The 24,238-nt window shown below is 51.4% G+C and overlaps 2 protein-coding genes across 6 annotated transcripts in view; both read left to right on the top strand.

Annotated features, from left to right (window-relative positions):
• Positions 1–17,072, top strand: part of IL17RE (interleukin 17 receptor E) — a 31,455-nt gene extending 14,383 nt beyond the window's left edge. Inside the window, exons 2-18 of one of the 2 annotated variants that reach the window (XM_067043474.1) lie at positions 5,519–5,968; positions 6,301–6,475; positions 6,823–6,838; positions 7,393–7,515; positions 8,137–8,234; positions 8,497–8,656; positions 8,751–8,890; positions 9,805–9,873; positions 10,792–10,858; positions 11,826–12,001; positions 12,083–12,130; positions 12,213–12,261; positions 12,417–12,565; positions 14,712–14,780; positions 15,498–15,549; positions 15,633–15,731; positions 16,219–17,072. In XM_067043474.1, coding sequence (XP_066899575.1) covers positions 6,344–6,475; positions 6,823–6,838; positions 7,393–7,515; positions 8,137–8,234; positions 8,497–8,656; positions 8,751–8,890; positions 9,805–9,873; positions 10,792–10,858; positions 11,826–12,001; positions 12,083–12,130; positions 12,213–12,261; positions 12,417–12,565; positions 14,712–14,780; positions 15,498–15,549; positions 15,633–15,731; positions 16,219–16,775 — 2,004 coding nt within the window. In that variant the 5' untranslated portion in view covers positions 5,519–5,968; positions 6,301–6,343 and the 3' untranslated portion in view covers positions 16,776–17,072. Of the gene's footprint in view, positions 1–5,518; positions 5,969–6,300; positions 6,476–6,624; positions 6,839–7,392; positions 7,516–8,136; positions 8,235–8,496; positions 8,657–8,750; positions 8,891–9,804; positions 9,874–10,791; positions 10,859–11,825; positions 12,002–12,082; positions 12,131–12,212; positions 12,262–12,416; positions 12,566–14,711; positions 14,781–15,497; positions 15,550–15,632; positions 15,732–16,218 lie in introns of those variants that run through there. The other variant, XM_059077663.2, reaches the window with a different exon arrangement.
• A 1,044-nt stretch (positions 17,073–18,116) lies between these two features.
• Positions 18,117–24,238, top strand: part of IL17RC (interleukin 17 receptor C) — a 13,148-nt gene continuing 7,026 nt past the window's right edge. For 2 of the 4 annotated variants that reach the window (XM_059077659.2, XM_067043473.1), the window contains exons 1-9: positions 18,117–18,484; positions 18,777–18,798; positions 18,994–19,146; positions 19,423–19,497; positions 19,589–19,698; positions 20,769–20,880; positions 21,210–21,254; positions 22,796–22,935; positions 23,157–23,216. In XM_059077659.2, coding sequence (XP_058933642.1) covers positions 18,188–18,484; positions 18,777–18,798; positions 18,994–19,146; positions 19,423–19,497; positions 19,589–19,698; positions 20,769–20,880; positions 21,210–21,254; positions 22,796–22,935; positions 23,157–23,216 — 1,014 coding nt within the window. In that variant the 5' untranslated portion in view covers positions 18,117–18,187. The remainder of the gene's footprint in view (positions 18,485–18,776; positions 18,799–18,993; positions 19,147–19,422; positions 19,498–19,588; positions 19,699–20,768; positions 20,881–21,209; positions 21,255–22,795; positions 22,936–23,156; positions 23,217–24,238) is intronic. The other 2 variants (XM_059077662.2, XM_059077660.2) reach the window with 1 other exon arrangement.

The raw sequence follows: 24,238 nt of genomic DNA, 5'->3' as shown, positions 1-24,238 counted from the left end.
GTGTTAGTTATGTGTCTAATACTGTTTTATGGTATCCAAAAGAATTTTAAAGTATCCTGCATATAGAAAATTTGCAATCTAGGTGAAACGTAATATCCATGTGAAACAACTAATGAACACAGTATGTAATGGTGTGGAGCAGAGAAGTTAAAAATAGAAGTGGGAAAGAGATCTGTGAACTAAAGACCCTTTCGCACATAAAAGTCTGACACAGTAGATATTTATTGCATGAAAGATGTGTGTCGGGCTTCCCTGGTGGCACAGTGCTTAAGAATCCGCCTGCCAATGCAGGGGACACGGATTTGAGCCCTGGTCGGAGAAGATCCCACATGCCACGGAGCAACTAAGCGCGTGCACTACAAGCACTGAAGCCTGCGAGCCTAGAGCCCGTGCTCTGCAACAAGAGAAGCCACTGCAATGAGAAGCCCGCACACTGCAACAAAGAGTAGCCCCCGCTTGCCGCAACTAGAGAAAGCCTGCGCACATCAACGAAGACCAACGCATACAAAAATAAATAAATTTATTAAAAAAAAAAAAGATGTGTGTCCCTTTGCTTTTACCCACTTGACTCTATTGTGTCTGGATGATGCCCAGATCTCTAACTGCAGGTCTCTGCCCTTTCCAGAGTTATAGTCATTCTGTTCTATAAACATTAGGTGTGGGGCTTCCCGGGTGGCGCAGTGGGTAAAAATCTGCCTGCCAATGCAGGGGACACGGGTTCGAGCCCTGGTCTGGGAAGATCCCACATGCCGCGGAGCAACTCAGCCCGTGCGCCACCACAACTACTGAGCCTGCGCTCTAGAGTCCACGAGCCACAACTACTGAGCCAGCGAGCCACAACTACTGAGCCACCATACCACAACTACTGAAACCCACACACCTAGAACCCATGCTCTGCAACAAGAGAAGCCACCGCAGTGAGAGGCCTGCACACCGCAACGAAGAGTTACCCCTGCTCGCCACAACTAGAGAAAGCCCGCGTGCAGCAACAAAGACCCAACACAGCCAAAAATAAAAAACAAAAACATTAGGTATGTACTCAGTCTTTATTAGGTACTGGCAGTACTTCTAGGTACACAACCTTTAGATGTCCTGATTATCATTTCAAACTCAGTGTGTCCTAAACTTAACTCTGCCTTCTACCTCATATTCATTTCCTCTTCCTGCATCCCTGTGTGCAAGTCAGTATACCAAGAGTACAGCTCTGGATCATCATTAAGTCCCTACTATGTGCCATTATTTTTTTCTTTTCTTTATTTTTGGCTGCGTTGGGTCTTTGTTGCTGCGCACAGGCTTTCTCTAGTTGCGGCAAGCAGGGACTGCTCTTTGTTGTGGTGGCTTCTCTTGTTGCAGAGTACAGGCTGCAGGTGTGCCAGCTTCAGTAGTTGTAGCACGTGGGCTCAGTAGTTGTGGCTCGTGGGCTCTAGAGCACAGACTCAGTAGTTGTGGCGCACAGGCTTAGTTGCTCCGCAGCATGTGGGATCTTCCCGGACCAGGGCTTGAACCCATGTTCCCTGCATTGGCAGGCAGATTCTTAACCTCTGTGCCACCAGGGAAGCCCGATGTGCCATTATTTTTTGAACAACCAAAACTCCTTAATCCTTTTCAGACATTTCCAACATGTGGTTCCATTACATCACTCCTGATTTATCTCCTGATACTGTCACTCACACACTGTCTGTCTCAGTCAGGAAAACCTCTTATGAATCCCCATATTGGTTCTATGTTTCCCCAGTTTCCTTAAAAATTTTCCTTTTCTGCTTTTACACTTCTTTATTACTTATCTTTCAAGACCTAGTTTTATACGGTAATTCTGGAGCCTTCTGGCTACTTCAGGGAGTGAGGGTTCTTTCTCTGGATTCACATGGCTTTTTAATTTTATCTCTTCTACTGACAGAATTGCTAGTTTACATGTCTTTTCCTCACCCTTCGCTCTGTACCTAATGTGCAGCATGCACTCTGAATTTATTGAATGAAGTAACTTGTGCTATTGTAGACTAAAGTCAGAGCAAAGAACTAGAGTGAAGGGTAGGATTTGGATAGCAGAGAGGTGCAGATGGAAATGAGTGGGTAATGGAGTTATGTGCACCAGGCACAGATTGCTGATTTTTAAAGAACCAGGATGTAAATAATTATTAGTTTAAAAAAGAATTTAAAACTTATTTGATTACTAGAGTGGTACTTTACAGTGCTTTTCAAGATCCATTATGAAGGGACTTGCCTGGTGGTGCAGTGGTTGAGCATCTGCCTGCCAATGTAGGGGACATGGGTTCGATCCCTAGTCCGGGAAGATCCCACGTGCCACAGAGCAAGTAAGCCCGTGCGCTGCAACTACCGAAACCTCACGTGCCCAGAGCCCGTGCTCCGCAACAAGAGTAGCCACCACAATGAGAAGCCCGCGCACCACAACGAGTAGTCCCCACTCGCCGCAACTAAAGAAAGCCCGCGCATAGCAGCAAAGACCCAATGCAGCAAAAAATAAATAAAATTAAAAAAGAAAAAGACCCATTATGAAAATTATTGTCAACACAAAAAGAGAGGCGTTTGGTTCATTTTAGTTTTCTGCTTGTTGGCTTGTTGGGATTCTGCTTTTTGGGCTTTCCAATCATTTTTTCCCCCTGCCTCATGGTTGTAGTATTCCCTGAAGTAAACAAGATCCCCTTTGAAAGGGATCTTGATTTAATTGGAAGAGCACTGTATGTGGATCAGAAGACAGGTTCAAGTACCAAGTTCAGCCCTGCCAAGTTCACAGAATTGTTTTGAAGATCAAATGAGGTAAAATCTTGTGAAGGTGCTTTAAGAACTGTAACACTGTACAAATGTGAGGAATGGTTATTAATCCCTGATGTTTACAGAGCTAGAGGGTGTAGGCCTTGGAAGAACCCTTAGTGAGCATCTAGTCTGTGGGAAAGGCAGCGTGGTATAGTGGGAAGAACAGTTTTTGATATTACACTGACTTAGGTTAGAAATCTAGCCAGGCATTTTGCTACCTTTTGCCTTGAGCAAGATATTTGAGCCTCTGTTTTTGATCTAATGTATGGGGATCATAGCATCTACCACCCAGGGTTGTAGTGAGGATTAAATAAAATAATGTATATAAACTGTGTAGTACATAGTAGGTGCTTAATAAATACCAAAATCCCTTCCCTTGATGAGCAGTGTTGGTGTTCCCCTCTCAGATTGGTGATCCCTTCCTCTTCTCTTAAGCATAACTTCTTGTGTCGGTATTCTGGAGATTGATCCCTTCTGGAAGAGCAGAAGTAAGAAAGGAACACTTGTGTACTCTTGGTTTTTGTTGGTCTAATTGGTTGGACCTTCTTGCCCAGGGTGCCCAAACAGTAGGCACAGTTGCCCCAACAGACCTTGGGAATCTGGCATTACAGGAAGAGTCTGGAGATGCTGCGGCATTGTCTGACCAGCGTCCATGCATGGGTAAGGCTTTGTCAGGAAGAATGGCTGCCCAAGGACCCCACAGTGTACTCTGTACCTGAGCACGCATAGGGGCCTGCCAAGACCTGAGCGCCTGGCTTGCTCCCCACATAAAGGTTATTGGAGAGTGAAGTCTGGATCAGCTCATTCAGATACAAACCATAGGTGAGATAGGCCTTGGCCACCTTCCAAAAGGACAGGACTTCTGTGCTGCAGGCCTACCACACACCTCTGTTGCCTTTACTCGAGTTGGCCCCCTCCTATTCCAGCCACAGAAGTACTCCTCCCTTGTTGACACTTGCCAAACAATCCCTACTGTTCTAGAAATCTGATCATTGATAACTCACTCCCGTAAGACCTACTATCCTTTTTTCTTTCCAACTATTACAATTTCTCCCCCCCATGTTGTTAATCCTACCAACTCATCACATCGTTCTGTCTAGTACTTCTTTTTTTTTAAAGCCCTTCATGACATCTATTTTTTAAAAAAAATTTATTTATTTGGTTGCACGGGGTCTTAGTTGCAGCAGGCAGGCTTCTTAGTTGTGGCATGAGCACTCTTAGTTATAGCATGCACGTGGGGATCTAGCTCACTGACCAGGGATTGAACCCACGCCCCCTGCACTGGGAATGCAAAGTCTTATCCACTGCACCATGAGGAAAGTCCCCTCAATCTAGTACTTCTGTGGACTGCAGGGCCCAGAAACCACAGATCTCCCCAAGCAGTGTGTTCTGACAGAAAGAGCTAGAAAGACATGGGGGTAAGTCTCAGCTTTCCATTTTGTGTTTGGACAAGTTACTTAATCTTTCCAGTGTTTCCAAGTCTGTAAATGTTTGTTTAGTAAGACTGACCTCAAGGGTTGTAGTACCAATAATATGAGATAATGTGGTCAAAGCACACAGCCCAGAGCCTGATAGTAGGAGTTCAGCAATTGTGATCTGACCCCCTCCCCCTTCCCCAGGGTGTGCTGGAATTCACCCACTGTGCTTTTTACTTAAAATCCTTTTTGGAACAGGCTCCACAATAAACTAGCAAAACAATAAAATACAGACCTCCTTTTCTCTCTCCTTTCGCCCTTTCTTCTTTCTTCCTCTGCCTTTTCTATGTGGTCCTTTTCTTCCCTTTCTATTCTTTATTTCACGTGTGTAGGTGTCTTACTTCTTTTCTGCTTCTCCTACCATACCTTAGCCAGGGTCAGGGAGCAATTAACCAAATATTTTCACTGTGAGAATCAAATCAGAAGATAAAAGGAGTTAAAAGAGAAAAGTATTCTAGAATGGAGCCAAGTTTCTCACTTCACGCCCCCAGCATTAGAAAACACATTATCGGTATAGATCTAAACCATTGTGGGCTAGGTGAAATTTAGGGGGAAGACTCCCTAACCTGTCTTTAGTATGGCCAGACCACCCTTTTCTCCCTTCACATCTTACTGATTTGTTTGCAGTGATGGACTTCAAGGCCAAAAGACAGAACTGTGTCAGGCAGGCCCTTTTGGGTTTCCAGGAGCAGAGGGGGATGAGGCAGTGGGAGGAGAGACCATAAGGATGGTAGAAAGAGAAATGAACTGTGAGAGGATGGCAGGATTGGAGCTCCTTGGGCTAGAGACCTTGACCAAATCATTCTCCTTTCTGCTTCCTTATTTCTCTCTTTATGAAATGAATAATTCTCACTTACCTGTCTTGTAAGGTGGTTTAGGAGAATCAAATATGAAAGTGCTTATGAAATGTGAAATAGATAAACTGCTGCTTAGATGAAACATAATTTACATTTATTCAACTACAGAGCACCTATTTCACGACATCCATTGCTAGGCACTGGAAAAACATAAAGATATAAGAAAGGGTCTTTCTAAGGAACTCAAAAGCTAGAGGGTATTTTTAGGATAATGGGTACAATGGGGTCTGTAGACAGTGGACCTGAAGACTTAAGAACTAGAATTGGCCTAAAGATAGGTATGATCAAGCTACTGAAAGTGCAGAGGGATAACAACAGTCTCAAGATACCTTCACCCAGTAGGTGTGCCCCAAACTTTCTACGGTGTGTGTCACCAAGGTGAGGGCTGAAGCAGTTCAAATGCTCTGTGAGCAGGAGGAAGCCACGGGACGACGTGGAGAGTCCCCGGAGAGAATGGAGCCTCATCAGCATCGGAAACCACAGGAAACCAGGTCAATGCATGGGGCCCACTCCCTCAGCTCCAGGGCTCAGCTGTGAGACCTGGGGCTTCCTGAGCAGACTGTACTGAGTGGTGGATCCTTGAAGCTGGAGGCCCTTTGGCAGGAGTGCTGGAACTGGCCAACGGGTAGAGAGAGAAAGCTGGACACTAGTCCTGAAAGTCAGCCAGGTGGGAGCCAGGATGCACAGGGGGACGTGTGAGGTTTCTGTGGATCCTATAGTGCTTTTTTGTCCTGCCCAGCTCTAAGTGGTGCATCAATCACGTCGGTCTCCAGCGGAGAAGTGCTTGATGGCTCTGTCAGTCTTCTAAGTGACGGGATGAAGCACGTGTCCAGGGGAGATTCAAGGCCAGGAGCAAGCTAAGAGGTGGGTCTGATCTGCAGGGTGTTGCAGGAGTAGGAGGAGTTAAGAAGTGGGTGCAGACCGCCATCCATCCCCCTAACCCTGTGCCGGCCTCTTTCCTGTTATTTCTCTGCCAGAGCAGGAAACCCCCTTGCCCTCCAGGCAGGGGAGTAGGGTTTTCTGGGGGGCAAGTGTCCTTCAGTCCCTCCACTTGGAGAAGGAATGTGGCCTGGCCGGCTGGTTGGGATTAAGAAGGAGCTTTGGGGCAGGGTGGGGCAGGGGCAGGCTGAGGCGAGGGCTCCTGCTGGCACTGCCCTCCCTGCTGCTGCACGCAAGGCCCTGCCACCCACCTTCAGGAGGTGCAGCCATGTTCTGGATACCCTGACCCCTCGGAAGCCCATGGGGAGCCCCGGACTGGCAGCCCTGCTCCTGCCTCTCGTCCAGCTCTTTGTTGGCCTGTCTGCCTCTGCTGGTATTGCCTGCCCCTACCTTCCCAGCTGGAGCACCCTCTGTCTGCTGGCCTCCCACATGGTAAGGTGTGCCTGCTGCTGCTGGGTGGGGACCCCTGGCTGGCACAGGCTGGTAAAGCTCCCCACTTTCCGCCTGTCCTTTCCTGCTACCCAAGTCCCCGAGCTCTGATGGCAGCCTCAGTGTGTTCTCTACACCGTCTTGAAGGGATAGTCAAGGTCCTGGTGCACTGAGGGCCTGGGCAGGGTGGAGCTGGGAAGAAAAGAGCCAGAGTGGATGGTCTGTTGGCTTCTGCGGACGTCGAAATTACGTGATGTGAGGCAAAGACCCCAGGGAGAATGCTCCTCGTGGGAATACCTACTAATTATACTTCTGTCCTTTCTTTTCCCTACTGGGCCCTGTGCCTTCAGGATGACAGTTTCACTGGTGAGTCTCATTCCCTGCCCTGCTCCTCTTCCCCGTTCTTCCATTCTAATTTTTGGTTCTCAACCTGGGAAGTAGCAGAGTATCAAAGAAAAAACACAAGGTGAGTCTGAATTTGCGTTGTAATCCTGCCGCACTCCATGCATGGCTTCAGGCAGTGCACAGTTTCTGAGGGGTATAGCAGCACAGTAGAAATGATTATACAATGAAAACAGTTGTCCCTGAGCTGTGGGGAGGATTAAATGAGAGCCAGGTAAATCTCCAGGCACTCTCCCTTAATTGGTCCCTCACCAGTCAGTAATACAACAATGACCCTTCCTGTTTTATGGTACATTTTGTTATACTTTGTAAGGCATTTTCCCATGCATTATGTTACTTGATCTTGACAGCAGCTCCACTTTATGAATGATGAAGCTGAGACTTAGAGGAGTCTGTAACTTGCCCCAGGTCAGTCGGCCAGGATGTAAGTGGCAGAGTTCAGCCTCAAGTCCAACTTTTCTGAGGCAGGAGGGAACTCCTGGGACCTTACCATTTGATTTGCTTTTCATCTTTCACAGGAAGGTCTGCCCAGATTCCTCACTATACTCTATCGGCCTTTCCCCCGTCCCCAAAGCCTTGGTGTGCTTGGCTCTGCCACTGTCCCTGCTGTTGGTGCCTGCATCTGGTGTCAGATCCTTCGGGTATGAGAAACAGTCCTTTGGGCCATTCTTAGGGGAGATGGGAATTGGGGGAATTTGGGGGGGGTCCCTAGGCTGATGCTAGTAAAACTTATCCTACTGGAAGAGATGTTGGTCCTGTTGTCAACGTCAGCAGAGACTTAGGCCCTCCTAAAATAGCACACACCATGATTGATATTCGTGAGTTCAGTTGTATCGTTTTGTGAAGGTGTTTCTCCTTTCAGCTGGTACCAATTCTTGGGATTAAAATGTTTTAGTTCTATGAGTTTACTGTTTTTACCTTCTATCTGTAAAGTAAGATCTGTCTTATTCAACTCTACATTTTCATTGCCTAGCTCAGTGCCTGGGGCATACTAAACGGCCACACACTGCTTAAGAATTGACAGTTTTTAATTGTTCACTGTTATAAATAATGCTACCATGAACATCTTTGTATATACATAGTTTTTCTCTACTTAAGAAGAGAAAAACCATTTTTGATTGTATCATAACTTAGGACTAAAGAAGTTTGCTATCATTACCCTCCCTGATCTAAAATGACTGACTGTCCAACACTGGGTCACATCTCCAGGTAGGGGAGGGGCCGTGAAGGGCTGTATAGTAAATGGGTCATTCCCTGTGCAGGTCTTCAGTGGGGCTGGCTCCACCTCCTGGTGCAGAAATCCAAAAAGGCTTACAAGTTCCGGTTCTGTAGGAGGCACACGATGCCAGCATCTGCTCAGGTACTCTCCCTGCCAGTTCCAGCCCTGCCCTACACCCCACAGCCCTTCTGTTTCTGGCTTCTCATTCTGTTCTCCAGCCATAAAAGAGAGATGGAAAGAGTGGAGCTCAAGAAGACTATTCTGTCCGTTACACAGTTAGGGACACTGAGCCTTAAAGGTTGAGCAGCTCTCCTGTGGTGCCCTGGATTCCAGAGACAGGAATAGAAGCCAGAGTTCCTGATTCCTGGCCTGAGGCCAGCCCAGCCTTGCTCTCTGCCTGCAGAGGAAGCTGCTAAGTAGCCGTTGCCTGTCTGAGAAGGGCCATCACATCTCCGTCCCCTCCCCAGACACCTCCCACAAGGGGCTGCGTTCCAAAAGAACCCAACCTGCAGATCCAGAGAAAGGGGAAGTTCTCTCCAAACGTGGCTCACAAAGGCTTGGAGGTAGGCACATCGTGTGACTGGAGATGGTGGAGCCAAGTAGTGGTACCTGTGCTAAGGCCAAAAGACAAGGCCACCAAGTCCCCCTTCTCCCCAGGGCCTGAGTTCTCCTTTGACTTGCTGCCTGAGGCACGGGTTATTCAAGTGACCGTTCCTCCAGGCCCTGAGGTCAGTGTGCGTCTTTGCCACCAGTGGGCACTGGAGTGTGAGGAGCTGAGCCGTCCCTTTGATGCCCAGGTATGGAGGGCCATCTGCCTGTAAAAGCTAAATCACAGGGCTGGAGTGAAAGGACCTACCCATTATACAGATGGGGAGACTGGTCCCAGAGAGAGGTGGTGATTGTCTAAGACTTCCTTACAAGTCTGAAGTGCCTAGCATGAAGACTTCTTTGGTCTAGGCAGAGAACGCAGGGGGCCTTGTCTCCTGGCAGGAGAGGAAGGAAAGGGCAGGCAGAGACCTGGGGCAGCCATGAATGCCTAGCAGAGAAATGGATATGGCACTCACCCCCACTGAGGGGACCCTCAGTGAGATTCAGGTTGCATTAAGAGGACTTTTCAGTTCCCCCAAGAAGCTGTTCTCCCGAGAAAATAACAAAATGTTCACATCTGTCTTGGTACCCTTCCATCTCCCTCCCTTTTGTCACTGCTCCTCAGAGAATGAGGTGTCCCCCATTCTTCCAGCCTAGGCCCTGACACTCCACCTCAACCTCCAGTTGTCATGGATACCCTTGTATACAGTTGGTACCATTTGAAGGGACTGATGCTGTGCCCGAGTCCCTCAGTTCTCCACGTTTAAAATGGCGATGATGCCTCCCAAGATCACCATGATGCTAGCATTTAATTAATTGAGTTGGTGCTTCTAGCACCTAGCACCCTCCCTGGCATATAGTAGGGGCTCAATAAATGTATATTCCTTTCCCCATCTCCTCCCTACCCCCCTCATTCCATATATTGAGACACCTAGAGCAGATGGTCAGATTACAGGGCAGAGACCCCCTGAGAAGAAATTTCTCAGAGAAAGAAATGTCTCAGATAAGAGGAAAAGTAGGGTGTGTGGTGACCAAGGTCCCGGTTTTCTCCTGCCATTTTCCAAGGTGCCTCTGCTCTTTCTCAGGCCCCTCTTCTTCTCTTCCTTTGCTGCTTTGTCCACAGAAAATTGTGTCTGGGGGCTGCACTGTAGACCTGCCTTATGAATTCCTTCTGCCCTGTCTGTGCATCGAGGTGAGCAGAGGAAAAGGTGTGGGTGGTCCAGGGCTTCACTCCTAGGCCACCCAGATAGCACCATTGGCCAAGCATATCTCCCCTAAGTCGGGTTTTAAAAGGGCTGGTGTTAACGAGATGCTAGGGAAGACTGGTGCCAGCCTGACAGTGAGCCACACACAGAGCCAGGGATGGAGGTGTCCTGCTGACCATGGTACATTCCTGGGGCTGAGTCCAACCTCAGCCCCACCCAAACCCAGCTTGCCTTTGTCGAGACCTGGCCTCAGCCCACAGAGGCCGAATAGACAGCTGCCTTCACTGGGTGTTCTGAGCTGTCACAGTGGGGGCTCGTGGCCACTGCAAGGCTCCATATGGCCCCAGAAGTCTCACCCCCACTAGCCCTGCATGGAATTCCTCCTCCTCTCCTTGTAAGACTGAGGTGCCTAGCTTTAAGACTCCTTTGGACTAGATAGGAAAGGCGGGGGGCTTGTCATCCAGGGGATGACAAAAGGGAGGGTGCAGGCGGAGACCTGGAGTGGGGAGCACCTGCCAGGGGGACAACATTGGGTGTTGGGCTTTCAGAGGCAGGGGCCCTATGGGGCACTTGGCACCTTAGGAATCGCTGAGAGTGGAGGCCAGGGAAGGCAAAAGTTGAGGAATGCGCACCTCTTGATTTGCCTCTTTTTGGGGATACGTTTTCCTCTCCGGGAGAAGAGGACTCAGCCCCTCACTCACTGATCTTGCTCCTATAGTCTGGGGTTCCTCCCTCAGTGCCAAGTGCCACCCACTGTTGCACACACCCCACACTTCTTCCCCTCCTCGGTGCCAGCTCAGGCAGCTTGCATCTGGGCAAGGTCAAGCCAGAATGAGTTTCAAGTCTGAGTGATGTAGGGAAAACCATTCCTCTGACCCTTCTTTCCTGCCCCCCTGTCCCCACAGGTGTCCTACCTGCAAGAAGACACCGTGAGGCACAAAAAATGTCCCTTCCAGAGCTGGCCCGAAGCCTGTGAGTGCTGCTCATGTGACGCTTGTGCGTGCACAGCTTCTCTCTGTCTCTCTCTCCCCCGCAAACATACATGTACATGCACATACACACACATGCACTTGCACACCCTCTACACGTGTGTTGGAGGAAGTCCCCAGAAGGCATGCAGGCACTTTCTCTGGAGTCAGTGGGGGCAAGTCATGGGCTACCATGTCTACCAATCAGCCTGCCAATAAATCAGAGCATTGAACATTGTACTGGCACTGTTCAGAAATATCAGAAATATCCGCCCCAGGAGGTAATGTCCTAGGAAGGTGGACCAGAGGGCCTGGGCTCCCATCCCAGCTCTGCCACTTATTCTTCTCTGAGCCTCAGTTTCCTCATCTGTAATCTAATGATACTTTCCCTGCCTCACTTTCCAACTCCTTATGAGGCTGGAATTCAATATTATATGCAAAAGTGGTTGGTGACATCTATGCATACTGTTGAGCCCAAATTGCAGAGACAGGATGCTCAGACATGACAAACAAATAGCACAAAGCATCCTATGGTCCAGGGCAGGGTTGTAATTAAGGAATAGGCTGTAGGGCGTGAGCTCAGGGGAGGGAGAAGCCCATGACGGCTGTCCGTGAGTAGAAAAGGTCTCCTAAAGGGAGTGACATCTGAGCTGGGCTCAGAAAATGCGCAGGATTTAGAAAGGAGAGAAGGGAGGGGAAAGCATTCCTGATTCTGAGAGGAACATAAGCAAAGATATGAAGATTTCGAGTTTGGGGAGCAGCACGGAGTTGGCCAGAATGGAGGTACAGGAAGGAGAGGAGACAGCTAAATAGAAGAGGTAACGGGGGGGCAGGAGGAGGCATGCTCCTTTATCAGGCACCTAGGCAGACCAGGGCTGTGCCAGGCTCCTTCACAAATATTGTCTCCCGATTCCCTGGGGATAGGGCTCAGGCCTCCTGGGCCTCACTCTCTGCCCCTGCTGCCTGCGCAGATGGCTCGGACTTCTGGGAGTCGGTGAACTTTACTGACCACAGCCAGCACAGTCAGATGGTCATGGCCCTGACACTCCGGTGCCCACTGAAGCTGGACGCCTCCCTCTGCCAGAGGCGGGGCTGGCACACCCTCTGCGAAGACGTCCCCAATGCCACGGCTCGAGAGTCAGAGGGGGTGAGACGGCCTCACTAGGAACCTGGGTGGGCAGGGCTGGGGCCCACGGCCCTACCCCCTAACTCCCTTCTCCCACCACAGTGGTATGTCTTAGAGAAGGTGGACTTGCACCCCCAGCTCTGCTTCAAGGTATAAGCATGGGCAACAGGGGAGGGGGAAGGGTGTGCGTGGTGCCTGGAGCTTGCTGACTTGCCATTCTTGGATTTCTCAGTTCTCTTTTGGAAACAGCAGCCACGTTGAATGCCCTCACCAGACATTCGGTGAGCCAACCCCTTCCCACCATTTCACCCTCATGCAACTGCGGCAAAGCCAAACTCTATCCCTGCCCTGACTTCTCTGTCAACTGCAGCCCGGCTCCTATCACCTCCCACAAAACATTGTCTATTACATGATGTCCTTTCCTACCCGCTGGCAGCCCCATCCTGGAACGTGAGCATGGATACCCAGGCCCAGCAGCTGGTCCTTCACTTCTCCTCAAGGATGCCCGCCACCTTCAGTGCTGCCTGGAGCCGCTCAGGCTTGGGGCAGGACAGCATGGTGCCCCCTGTGTACAGCGTCAGCCAGGTATGGCCTAGCCAGGGCTTGGCCCCCACTAGAACTTGTTGATTAGAGCACAGCAGGTGGAGGCAAGCAAATCTCTTACAACATCTGGTTATTTATTTACTTGGCCAGCCTTTGTTCAGCTGCCTCCTCTGCCAGTCAGTGGGGTCTTTGATGGAGCAGTTTCTAATCCTTTTTTTTTTTTTTTTTATAAATTTATTATTATTATTTTTGGCTGTGTTGGGTCTGTTGCTGTGCGCGGGGTTTTCTCTAGTTGTGGCGAGTGGGCTCAGTAGTTGTGGCTCACGGGCTCAGTAGTTGTGGCTCACGGGCTTAGTTGCTCCATAGCATGTGGGATCTTCCTGGACCAGAGCTCGAACCCGTGTTCCCTGCATTGGCAGGCGGATTCTTACCCACTGCGCCACCAGGGAAGTCCCTCTAATCCTTTTCGATTTTGAACTACAGGGATAAACAGAGACAAGAGACTGGCCCTCCCACTCCCAGCTGTTCTCTGGCCCACTCGAACTCCCACCCCATTTTATATTGATGCCCTCTCTTGACCAGCTGTCCTCTACCACTACTCTCCTGCCTTCCTCCACAAGGCTCCTGGCAGAAGTTCTCTCTCTTTGGGAGGCAGAGCCCCAGGAAGCTGAAGTGCTCTTCGCAGAATACTGTCAAGTACTGACAGATTTAACTCTATCATGTGAACTAAAAATAGTTTGACTAGAGGACTCTCTTCTTGGTATCTGACATAAAAACCACCATCAAATATATCCGCAAAACCACAGCACCAAGCTGACTAAGCATAGCTAGCTTGTTTCAGTTCTTTCTTACTTACATGCAGCTTGTTTATTTGTTTTGTATTCTGTGAGGGCTCCCAAGCCTACAGGTGGTAGCAAATGCTTAAGATTTAAGACGAAACCATGCTTAAGATTTATGACAAAGTCATGTGGGATAACTTAAAATTGAGAGCTAAATCCATGGACTCATTTATTTTTGTGAGCTGGGAACGTCATTGAGTTTAACCATGATTTGAGAGCCACTGCATCAGCTCCTGCTCACAGCTGGCTGGAGAATGGGGTCTGGGGCAGGGCTGGGGTATGGGGTAGGTGGTGGAGGGTGTTCCCAAAGGGTGGAGACTGATCAACTCTCTAACCAGCACCCAGAGCACAGGGTGAAGGCACACCCTGCCTGTAGACAGATGGCAGTCAGTTCAGCATGCATTTACTCTGTTCCCACTCTGTATTAGGCCCTGGGAGATACAAGAAAAGTATATAACACAGTCTGCCCCTAAGGAGTCCATAATGTAATAACAGCTACTACTACTAAATGAATACACATTGCACTGTGTATTTTTTAATATTTATTTATTTTGGCTGTGCCGTGTCTTAGTTGCGGCACATGGGATCTTTTAGTTGCAGCATGCAGACTTTTAGTTGCCTGCAGGCAGGATCTAGTTTCCTGACTAGGGATGGAACCCGGGCCCCCTGCATTGGGAGCATGGAGTCTTACCCATTGGACCACCAGGGAAGTCCCTGTACTTTGTATTATAAAGTGGGTTCACCTGCATATTCCCATTTGATGCTTCAATAACCCAGTAAAACAAGGATTATTATCTGTCATACACAAATGAAGAAACTGAGGCTCAAGGAGAAAGGAAGTCTATCTCCATGCAAAGATCCCACAGCTAGGAACCACAAAGGCAATAGTTAAGCCTGACTTTGTTAGCTGTGGTCTCCTGACTCTACCATTTACGTTCTTTCCAATGGACAAGCCGCCCCTTCAGGTGCGCAGGACAGAGAAGGGAGGCAGCATATAATTAGCCTCCTGGTTTGTGAGCTGCTGGAGGACAGAGACAGTGTCCGTGCCTGCCTTGTCTCCTCAGGGGCTGGCACAGAGTAGGCACCCAGAGTATGTTTGTTGATGAGTGCCTGATTGCCTGATTAATGGTTATCTGTGCAGCAGTTCAGATCTGGGAGCGATCAGCGGGATCTGGGAATGAAGCCTGGCAAGGCTGCTTGTCAGGGGTGGCACTTGGCGCTGAGCCTGGGTAGGGTTTGGGTAGGGGTGGTGGGTAGAAAGGAGGAACACAGCAGTGGGCAAAGGCTCGGGCTGGACGGAGCCAGATCTGCCTCTATGGGGACAGTCCTTCTGCTCTTTTTTCCCACAGACTCAGGGCTCAAGCTCAGTGACACTAGACCTCATCGTTCCCTTCCTGAGGCCAGGGGGCTGCGTCCTGGTAAGGAATCCTGCCCTCACTCTGCATATACTCCCCTGTCATCTATATCACATGTGACACATGGGGCAAATCCAGTCCATAAAAATGTTTGATTTGACCAGCACGGTGTTCAGAATTGGAATTGGTTGCCACCACTTAAATATTGGGAGATGTCACATTTTTCAAAGTTGATTTCTGGCATCTCTTGAAAAAACTCAGAAAACCTGGTGCTTTGTTTCCACATTCAGGCATGGCGATCATGGGCTGGAGCTCAGTGGTGTCTGATTACTTCAGTCAGGGCCTGTGCCTTCCACATCCTCATGGATGTTCTCTTTAACTTTGGGTTTACTTTCTTTTTTTTTTTTTTTTTTGAGGTGGACCATTTTTAAAGTGTTTATTGAATTTGTTACAATATTGCTTCTGTTTTATGTTTTGTTTTTTTGGTCCTGAGGCATGTGGGATCTTAGCTCACTGCCGGGGATTGAACCCACACCCCCTGCATTGGAAGGCAAAGTCTTAACCACTGGACCACCAGGGAAGTCCCTGGGTTTACTTTCTGAGTTTGCCACTCTTGACCTTGTTCTGTGCCCAGCCAGAGCTGGACCAGACACAAACCCTGTGCTGGAGGAATTCCCTGTCCAGGGGGATTCCCTTTCACTATCGCCATGCCTTATTCAGCTTCCCCTGGGAGGAGGGTTTACCCTGGCTTACAGGGGTTGGGGGGCTCTGTGCCCTCAGGTGTGGAGGTCAGATGTCCAGTTTGCCTGGAAGCACCTCCTGTGTCCGGATGGTGAGTTCTTGGGAGGGGGAGGGGGAGGGGGAGGGAGGCTGGGCACTGAGGAGCCAGGCTTGGCCTCACCCTGCTTGACTCAGTCTCGCATAGGCTCCTGGGGCTCTTGATCCTGGCACTGCTGGCCTTCACCACCCTACTGGGTGTTGTTCTGGTGCTCACCTGCCAGCGCCCACTGTCAGGTAAGCTCACTGGGGGTAACCTGGGGATTCAGACTTGCTTGGCTCCTAGGCCAGTTGCCCCCCTCCCTCCCCCACACAGGCTCCCTCCCGAAAGAAAGAGCCTTGTCCATGCCGTTGCACGCAGCTCTCTGTTACCCAAGGCAGTGAGCCTCAGGCCCCCTAGTGGGCAGGAATGGTTAAGGCAGGGCAAAGGTCCTCCTGCAGGTGGTTCACCGGTCTCCAGGCCAGACACTAGTGGGGCGGAAATCCAGCCTGCGCTGCATCTGGCGCCCTAGCCCTCTCCTCTTCCTGGGCACCTTGATCTTATTAGCCCAAAGGCGCCCTATAGGCCTGTAGGCTAAAGCTGCCTTGGGTACCCACCCCCAGCGCAGATGAAGAAAGGGGTGGTGGTGGAGTTAACCCTATCATGTAGCCCTGAGGCCTGGGAGGAGAGGGCTCGGCTGTCCCTTAGCCCCGAACCCTGTTCATCTGTTGCTCCCACCCCCAGGCCCAGGTCGAGCGCGGCCGGTGCTACTCCTGCACGTGGCGGACTCCGAGGCGCAGCGGCGGCTGGTGGGAGCGCTGGCTGAACTGCTGCGGGCCGCGCTGGGCAGCGGGCGCGACGTGATCGTGGACCTGTGGGAGGGCACGCGGGTGGCGCGCGTGGGCCCGCTGCCGTGGCTCTGGGCGGCACGGGCGCGCGTGGCGCGGGAGCGGGGCACCGTGCTGCTGCTGTGGAGCTGCGGCAGCCCGAGTCCCGCCGGCGGCCCGGATGCCCGCGCCGCGCCCCTGCGCGCCCTGCTCCGTGCCGCCCCGCGCCCGCCGCCGCTGCTCGCTTACTTCAGTCGCCTCTGCGCCAAAGGCGATATTCCTCCGCCCCTGCGCGCCCTGCCCCGCTACCGCCTGCTGCAAGACCTGCCGCGCCTGCTGCGGGCGCTGGACGCGCGGACTTCCACCCAAGCCACCAGCTGGGGCCGCCTTGCGGCCCGGCCGTGCCTGCGGGGTCGCGTGGAGCTGTGCCGCCAGCTGGAACGCGAGGCCGCCAAACTTGCCGATCAAGGCTGAGCAGAGCTCACCGCAGTCCAGATGACTGTGGCCGCAGGCCTAGGGGCACTGGCTGGAAGCCCCAATGAGGCTTCTACCCTGGAATCGTTGGATGCCTCCTAGGGCCCACTGGCCTCGAAGCCTTACGCTGCCTCCCAGCCCGGGAGCGGGGCATCACACGCACTGTCCCCGCCCGTTCCCCACATTCCCCCAGGGTCCAGTCTCTTCCTCATGCTTATGCTCGAGGGTTCTCTCCCTCAGAGCCCCCAGGGAGAGTCACTCTTTCCTGAGAACTCCTCTGACCTCAGTGCTGTTGTGAGTGGGGGATCGTCCCACTTCCTCTCCGAAATTCCAGAGAATAGTCTGCACGTGCTCCAGTCCAGGCCAGAGAGGTTGGGACAGGGGTTGGGGAGGCGGGAGCTATGGCAGCTCTGAGTGGGAGGCGGCTTCAGAGGGGGTGAGGGGACAGAAAACCCCTTTGGGAGCCAGGGATCCCCCTTTTCCAGACCGGGGCCCTGCCCAGAGTGGGAAGAAGGGAGGGAGGGAGGGCTCTGGACCCAAGGAAGGAGGCTTTGGCCCTGGGTGATGGGGGCAAAGGTGGGACAGTGGAGATTGAGATAGAGAAAGTTGAATAAAGGTGAACATGATGGGTAAACTAAGAAACACAAGGTGCTTTTCCAGTGTGCCCAGGCTGCTGAGTTGGGGGAAGGGTCAGCAAGACCCTGCCTGGCGGTTGTTACGCATCATTTTCTGGGCCCAAATCCATGTCTGTCATATTCTCACAAGCAATGTCTCCCTGGAAATGTCCTTGATCCTTACTGTGATTCTTCAGAGAGAAGAGAGGAAAACACAGCTTCAGAAAGGTGGTGTGGGTCCACAGTCACGCAGCCAGCCCATGGCAACAGCACAAACAGGACCCTGTCTTCCTGGCTCTGGGTCCTGCGTCCCATCCCCCCCTCCCCCTCACTTGAACCTAGGCCAGGAAGTGGTGAAAAGCTCACGTTATGGTGCCCCTTGTCCCTGTCTTTAGAGTTCCTGTCCCACAATGAGGCCCAAGGGGAATGTCTGAAGGGACCTGGGGTGGCCAGTAAGAGGGGCCCCGTGGACACCAAGATCCCAGAGTCACATGGGAAGTGCAAATGCCCCAGGATTGCCTAGGGCCTCGGGTGTCTCGATGGAGCATTCCTCCTTAGGGACTCCCAGAGTGAGTAAGAGCTCCCTTACTCAGCCATTAGGCCACCAGCCTCTCCAGGGGCCCCTCCCAGCCAGGTGTCAGCAGAAAAGGAGGAGAGGAAAAGAGGGAGGGAGGGAGGCCACCACTCCAGTCCAGGCTGCTGGCTCCCAGGCCTGGTGTTGGTGGGAGGGACCGGGTGGGGCGGGAACAATCGGCTGCCTGCCGGGAGCCAAAACGAAAGCACTCTGGCAGGGACTGGATGGTAGTCAGGACTCCTGGGAGAGGGCGTTTGCAAGCGGCCCAGCGCCGGGACCCCGAGACCGGGGAGGGATTCCGGCCCCTCCTACCCGCAGGCACGCAGCTGAGTGGGAGAAGAGGTGTGCTGTCAGCCCCCCTTCGGGGTGGGGGCAGGACAGGGCCTCAGGCCTGGGTGCTGCCTGGCACCTGGAAGATGCCTGTGCCCTGGTTCTTTCTGTCCTTGGCACTGGGCCGAAACCCTGTGGTCTTCTCTCTAGAGAGGGTTGTGGGGCCTCAGGACACTGCCCGCTGCTCTCCGGTGAGTCTGGGGCCGCAGGAGTGTTGAGGAAGGCTCAGGGCTTGGTCTGCGGCCATTCAGGCCCTAGCCCGGCTCCTGCCGCTGCCATCACTGTCAGAACTGCCCTGGCTGGTCTTTCGGGTGCTGCTGGTGTAAGAGAAGAATGGGGAGGGGGCAAGAGCTGGGCCTGAGCTCTTCTGGGAGGGACTTGGAAGAGGGAGCCCTAGAAAGAGGTAGGCGGGTGGGGGGGACCTCAGGAAAGGATGGTTAGATTGGACTCATAAACTCTAACTTGTCTTTACCTCCTTCCCAGGGCCTTTCCTGCCACCTCTGGGGTAAGTAGCCCTACTTTTAGAGAGGAAAGATCTTCCCAGGTGGGCAGAAGGGAGGGGAACTGTTCAGTCCCATGCCCTCACCACCTACCCTCAGCCCAGGAAGAGCCCAAAGCTCCTTGACCCTCTGGGGGTGTCAGGTACAACCAGATTCTGGGTCTGAGAAGCTTCAGCTCCCACCCCACCCTTCACACATAGATGGTGACATGCTCTGCCTGCCTGGGAGCCTCGTGTCTGCTGCAGGCCCCGTGCTGGTGCCCACACGCCTGCAGACAGAGCTGGTGCTAAGGTGCTACAAGGAGACCGACTGTGACCTCTGTGTGCGTGTGGCCGTCCACTTGGCTGTGCATGGTGAGCCTGTCACCCCATGACTGGGCATGGGTGCATGTGGGTGTGTCTGGAGTGGGCACGAAGACCAGGGAGGGTGTCTGTCAGGAAGCACGGGGCATCCTTAGTACTCTCCTGGAGGACACTGGCCAACGGACTCCCCCCGCCAGGTCAGACTGGTCCCCCCGCCCACACCCCCGGCCGCAAGCCTGGCCTCTGCTTCCTAGCACTGAGCTTCCTGGAAGGAACCCAAAGCCAGAGCTGGGGCTAGATCTGAGCCTTGCTCTCGGGTCGTTCCAGGGTACTGGGAAGAGCCTGAAGATGAAGAGAAGTTTGGAATTGCAGAGGACCCATCTATCGAGGAGCCTAGGAACGGTGAGGAGAAGCCGGCTGGCCCAACTGCCCCTCGCCAGAGCCTTGCCCAGGGCCCCTGAGCCTGACCGACCCCCTGCCCTGTTGCTCACAGCCTCTCTCCAGGCCCACGTCGTGCTCTCCTTCCAGGCCTACCCTACTGCCCGCTGCGTCCTACTGGAGGTGCAAGTGCCTGCTGCCCTCGTGCAGCCTGGTCAGTCTGTGGTATGCGAAATAATGATGAATTTATGAAGTGCTTTCAGGTGCATTTTCTCTTTAGGTCCTGATTCTGGCAGGGCTGTGAGCAAGTCCTTTATGCCTCAGTTTTCCTGTCTTTAAAGTGGGAAAAAGAACAGTCCTACCTCGGGAGTTCCCTGGTGGTCCAGTGGTTGGAATTCTGCACTTTCACTGCCGAGGGCCCAGGTTCGATCCTTGGTTGGGGAACTAAGATCCCACAAGCCACCCGGTGCGGCCAGAAAAAAAAAAAAGAATAGTGCTACCTCATATAGCTGTTGTGAGAATAAAATGAGTTGGTACGTATAAAATACCTGGTATAATACCCAACACTGAAGAGTCTCAGAAAGTTTAACTTTTCCTTTCTTTTTTAATCCTCAAAACTACCCCCATGAACTAGACATTATTATTGCCCTCATGCTCCAGATAGAGAAGCTGAGGCTTGCAGAGGGGATGTCTGTGGGCTGAATCCATTTTTGCGGATTCCCTGCCATGCTGTCCGTGTCTGCCCCACATATACCCTGTCTGTCCCCCCACAGAGCTTCTCCCAGCCTCAGGGGGCCGCTCATGGTTGCGATATGTATCTCAACTTGGGCCAAGTCACTCAAACTTTGACTTCCCTCCTGTCCCCAGCCCCCAGTCTATATCATCTTACCTGGAAAATAATGGGAGATCACCTGCTGGTCCCCCTCACAGGGCAATCATGAGGCCCACTGAGGCACTGGGAGTGAGAAAGACTTCTGTGGGGAGGGCCTCCCACATTTGTGCTGGGGTCTGGGGTCTCTGATCACCTTAGCTTTGACACGTGACCTGGAACAGCAGGAATGAGGCAAGGACTAAGAGAGTGAGGGCACTTATCCTGGCCCTGCTGCCACCCCTCCTGAGGGCATGTGCTTTAGAACTGGAGGCCTTGGAGGACACATTCGTGGCAGAATTGGGGGCCTTACAGTATGAATAGTCATTGGCTGGGAATAGGGCAGAGGGTGAGTGGAGCAGACCATGGAAAGGAGCCTCAATTTTGAGCCCTACACCACCAGCCTTCCGCCACCCTCTCCTCACAGGGCTCTGTAGTATTTGACTGCTTCGAGGCTGCCCTGGGGGCTGAGGTGCGAATCTGGTCCTACACTCAGCCCCGGTACCAGAAGGAACTCAATCTCACACAGCAGCTGCCTGGTAAGTGGCCCCAGAGCCTGAGGGGCCCCAAGTGCTGGCCCCTTAGTCTCTCTCCCCACCGGCCACTGCCCTTCTGCTTTCACCCACTTCCTTGTCCGGCCGCTCTCAGGCACTCTCACCCCCAGCCGCCCATAGTCAGTTCCTCATGCCTCCTCTCCCCGGGTGACATTGCTTCCCAGTGCCTGGGGAAGGGGCTTTGAGCACTGGAATAGATATGGGTGGTATTGAGGGGACAGGGAGCCCTTCCCAGAGCTCCCCATGGGTCGGATTGCCCCTGTTTTTTCCTTGCCCCCGACCCCACTAGAGGCTTTTCTGTGATCTCTCCCCAGACTGCAGGGGTCTTGAAGTCCGGGACAGCATTCAGAGCTGCTGGGGTAGGAGCTAGGGCCAGCAGGGCTGGGAGGAGGGTTGGAGTGGATCTGGAGTGTGAGGGACCCTTGGAGTGAACTTCAGGTCTGGCTGCCACATCCCAGAGACTCACAGAGCTCATTTATTAATTCATTCATTTATCACAAAAGAACTGCGGTAGCTCTTACTCAGTGCCAGGCATTTAGAATATGAAGGTGAATCTCTCACTTCTTAGAACAAATATTTATTAGTACCAGGAACATCTAGTGGCCCAAAACATTGTCAAGATTACGGTGCACCCCGCCCCCATATACTAAAATAAAAATAATATTAAATCATAAAATAAGGGCTAAGAAACTCAAGGTTCTGATGATTTTTCTCATGTACTATTTGGACTTTGTTCATTTTTATGTTTCGTATTTTCTTTTTTATCATGGTATAACATACATACAGGAAAGTGTGTCAAGTGCACCAATTTTAATGTCCAGCTCACTTAATTTTTACATATGTATACACTTGCATAACTACCAGCCACATCGAGATAGAAACACTGTGATGCTTTTGAACTCAAATGATTTCAACTTCATTTTCTATTTGGGTTCTTAAACTTAAGCTTGATGCCTCTTTGGTAATTCATTAAAGACTACTCAGCACCAGAGGTTTGAGAATACAGATACACATCATGGATTTCATGTCTTTATTCATTTGGTAGAAACTGATTCACTTATTCATCAGATATTTATTGAGTCATTACCCTGCTCAAGGAATAGCCCTAGGCACTGGAGACAAACCAATTAAAAAAAAAAAAAAAAAACTGACAAAAATCCCTGCTTTCACGGAGCTGACGTTCTAGCTGGGAGTCAGGGTCAGGGTGGGGGTGATGGAGGACACAATAAACACATGGAGATGTGAAATATGCAATAAGTTAGATGGTTATTAGTGCTATGGAGAAATTTCAGGGAAGGGGGATAGAGAGGTTGGGAGTTGGAGTGGTCCGTGAGCAAAAGACCTGAAGGAGGTGAGGGAGGAGCCATGGGATGTTTGAGGGAAGAGGGTTCCATGTGAAGGGAATAGCCAGTGCAAAGGGCCTGAGGCAGGAGTGTGTCTAGTGTGTTTAAGTATTAGTAAGGAGGACAGTGTGTCTGCAGCAGGTTAATTAAGGACAAGAGTGCTAGGAAATGAGGTTAGAGTGTTCACAGCAGCCATATTGGGGAGGGACTTGCAAGCCACTGTAATGACTCTGGCTTTTACTCTGGGATGATGTGGGGGCCATCAGAAGGTTCTGAGCAGAGGAGAATGATTTATTTTACAGTGGTTACAGGTACTTCTGGCTGCAGAGGGAGAAGCAAGGAGAAGAGCCCTCTCCAGACCCCATACTGGGGCCTACATGGGTTCAGTCCTGGGCTGTGACTGAAGTCTGGTCTGACATGGAGACACAGGCTCTGCCCTCCAGGGGCCTCCTAATCTAAGGGCTTTGAAGGAAACTCCAAAGGGGCAGTGGGTGGGTGTGACCCAGGCTTGGGTGTACAGAAGAGGTGAAGGAAGTCTCTCTCTGCCTCCTCCGCAGCCCTGCCCTGGCTCAACGTGTCTGCAGATGGCGACGACGTGCGCCTGGTGCTGGACGTCCCTGAGGAGCAGCGCTTTGGCCTCTCCCTGTACTGGAACCAGGTCCCGGGCCCTGCAAAACCCTGGTGGCACAGAAACCTGGTGAGGCCTCCCCATCCCCAAGTCCATTCCCACTGCAGGCCGATGCTTGTGCTGAAGTTGCAAGTGCATTATCATAGGGCACCTTTGAAAAGGACACAGCCACCCCCACCTAAAGCAAGGAACATTGGTGGGGGAACGGCTGCCTGCCCGGTGTCCTTAACTTTGGCTTCCAGCCTTCCTCTTCCTCATCTTCTTCAACTTCTCTCCTGCTTGTCCCACAGACTGGGCCGCAGACCATTACCTTGAACCACACAGACCTGGTTCCCTGCCTCTGTATTCAGGTAGGAGCAGAGTCCAGCTGGGTGCCCGGGGACGGGGATTAGGGAACTGGTGAGACAGTTGGCCCTCACCTTCCTGGTCTCCCCACCCTCCACACTCCTCTTTGAGGTGGAAACTATGGCTCCCTAGGGGGACTGGCCCTCCCTTGCCCTTTGCTGTCCTATGTTTTCTGCTTGTACATACCCTGAATGCTCTTCGTGATCCTCTATCCACAGCACTTCTACTTGTGCTTCATGGCCCCCTTCAGATGTCATCTCCCCCTTGAAGGCTTCCACTACTCCTCCAATTCCCACTTTGTGCTCCCCTGGAGAGTAGAGCGTGCGCTGTGAACTTAGACTTATTTGAATCCTGACTTGCCATTTGCTAGCTGTGTGACCTTGGACAAGTCACTTCACCTCTCTGAGCCTGTTTCCTATCAGTAAAATGGGAATAAACAGTACCAGCCTCACAGGGCTGTTATAAGGGAGTGTGCCACTTCCAGCTTATATACGTTATAATAATATATTCTCCCTCTGATTATACATTTAATTGGTCATCAGGGCCCATCTGTTTTACCTCTGACATTAACGTCTCTCATTCCCACTACCTGAAACGCCCTCACTTTTTCTCCATACACCCCAATCCTTCTTTTCCATACACCCCAATCTTGCCAGTCACCTCTTTCCCAAAGCTTTTGCCCAACCTCCTGGCCTCTTCTATTTCCAAATCTTCTTGCATTTCTGTCTTTTCTTTTCTATTTATCATTTATCACTTGTTTTCTTATTTGGGCACCTGTCTCTTCTTGTATACCACAAATCCTCCATAAATGAGTGATTGATTTATTAATTTGTATACATGTCTTATCCTTGCTACAACTGTGAATTTGTAATTTCCTTGAAGGCAAGGAAATGATATCTATTCAAATTTAGTAATTTCTCCAGAGCCTTGCATAATAACTGGTATATAGTGGGTGCTAATTAAGTTTGTTAAGTGAATGAATGAATGAATGAGTGAAACTCTACTGCCTAGCACAGTGATAGGACAT

Source organism: Kogia breviceps, chromosome 10, assembly GCF_026419965.1.
Source record: "Kogia breviceps isolate mKogBre1 chromosome 10, mKogBre1 haplotype 1, whole genome shotgun sequence".
Taxonomy (NCBI): domain Eukaryota; kingdom Metazoa; phylum Chordata; class Mammalia; order Artiodactyla; family Physeteridae; genus Kogia; species Kogia breviceps.
Note: the sequence above shows the minus strand (reverse complement) of the source record. Positions and strands in the feature narration are given on the sequence as shown.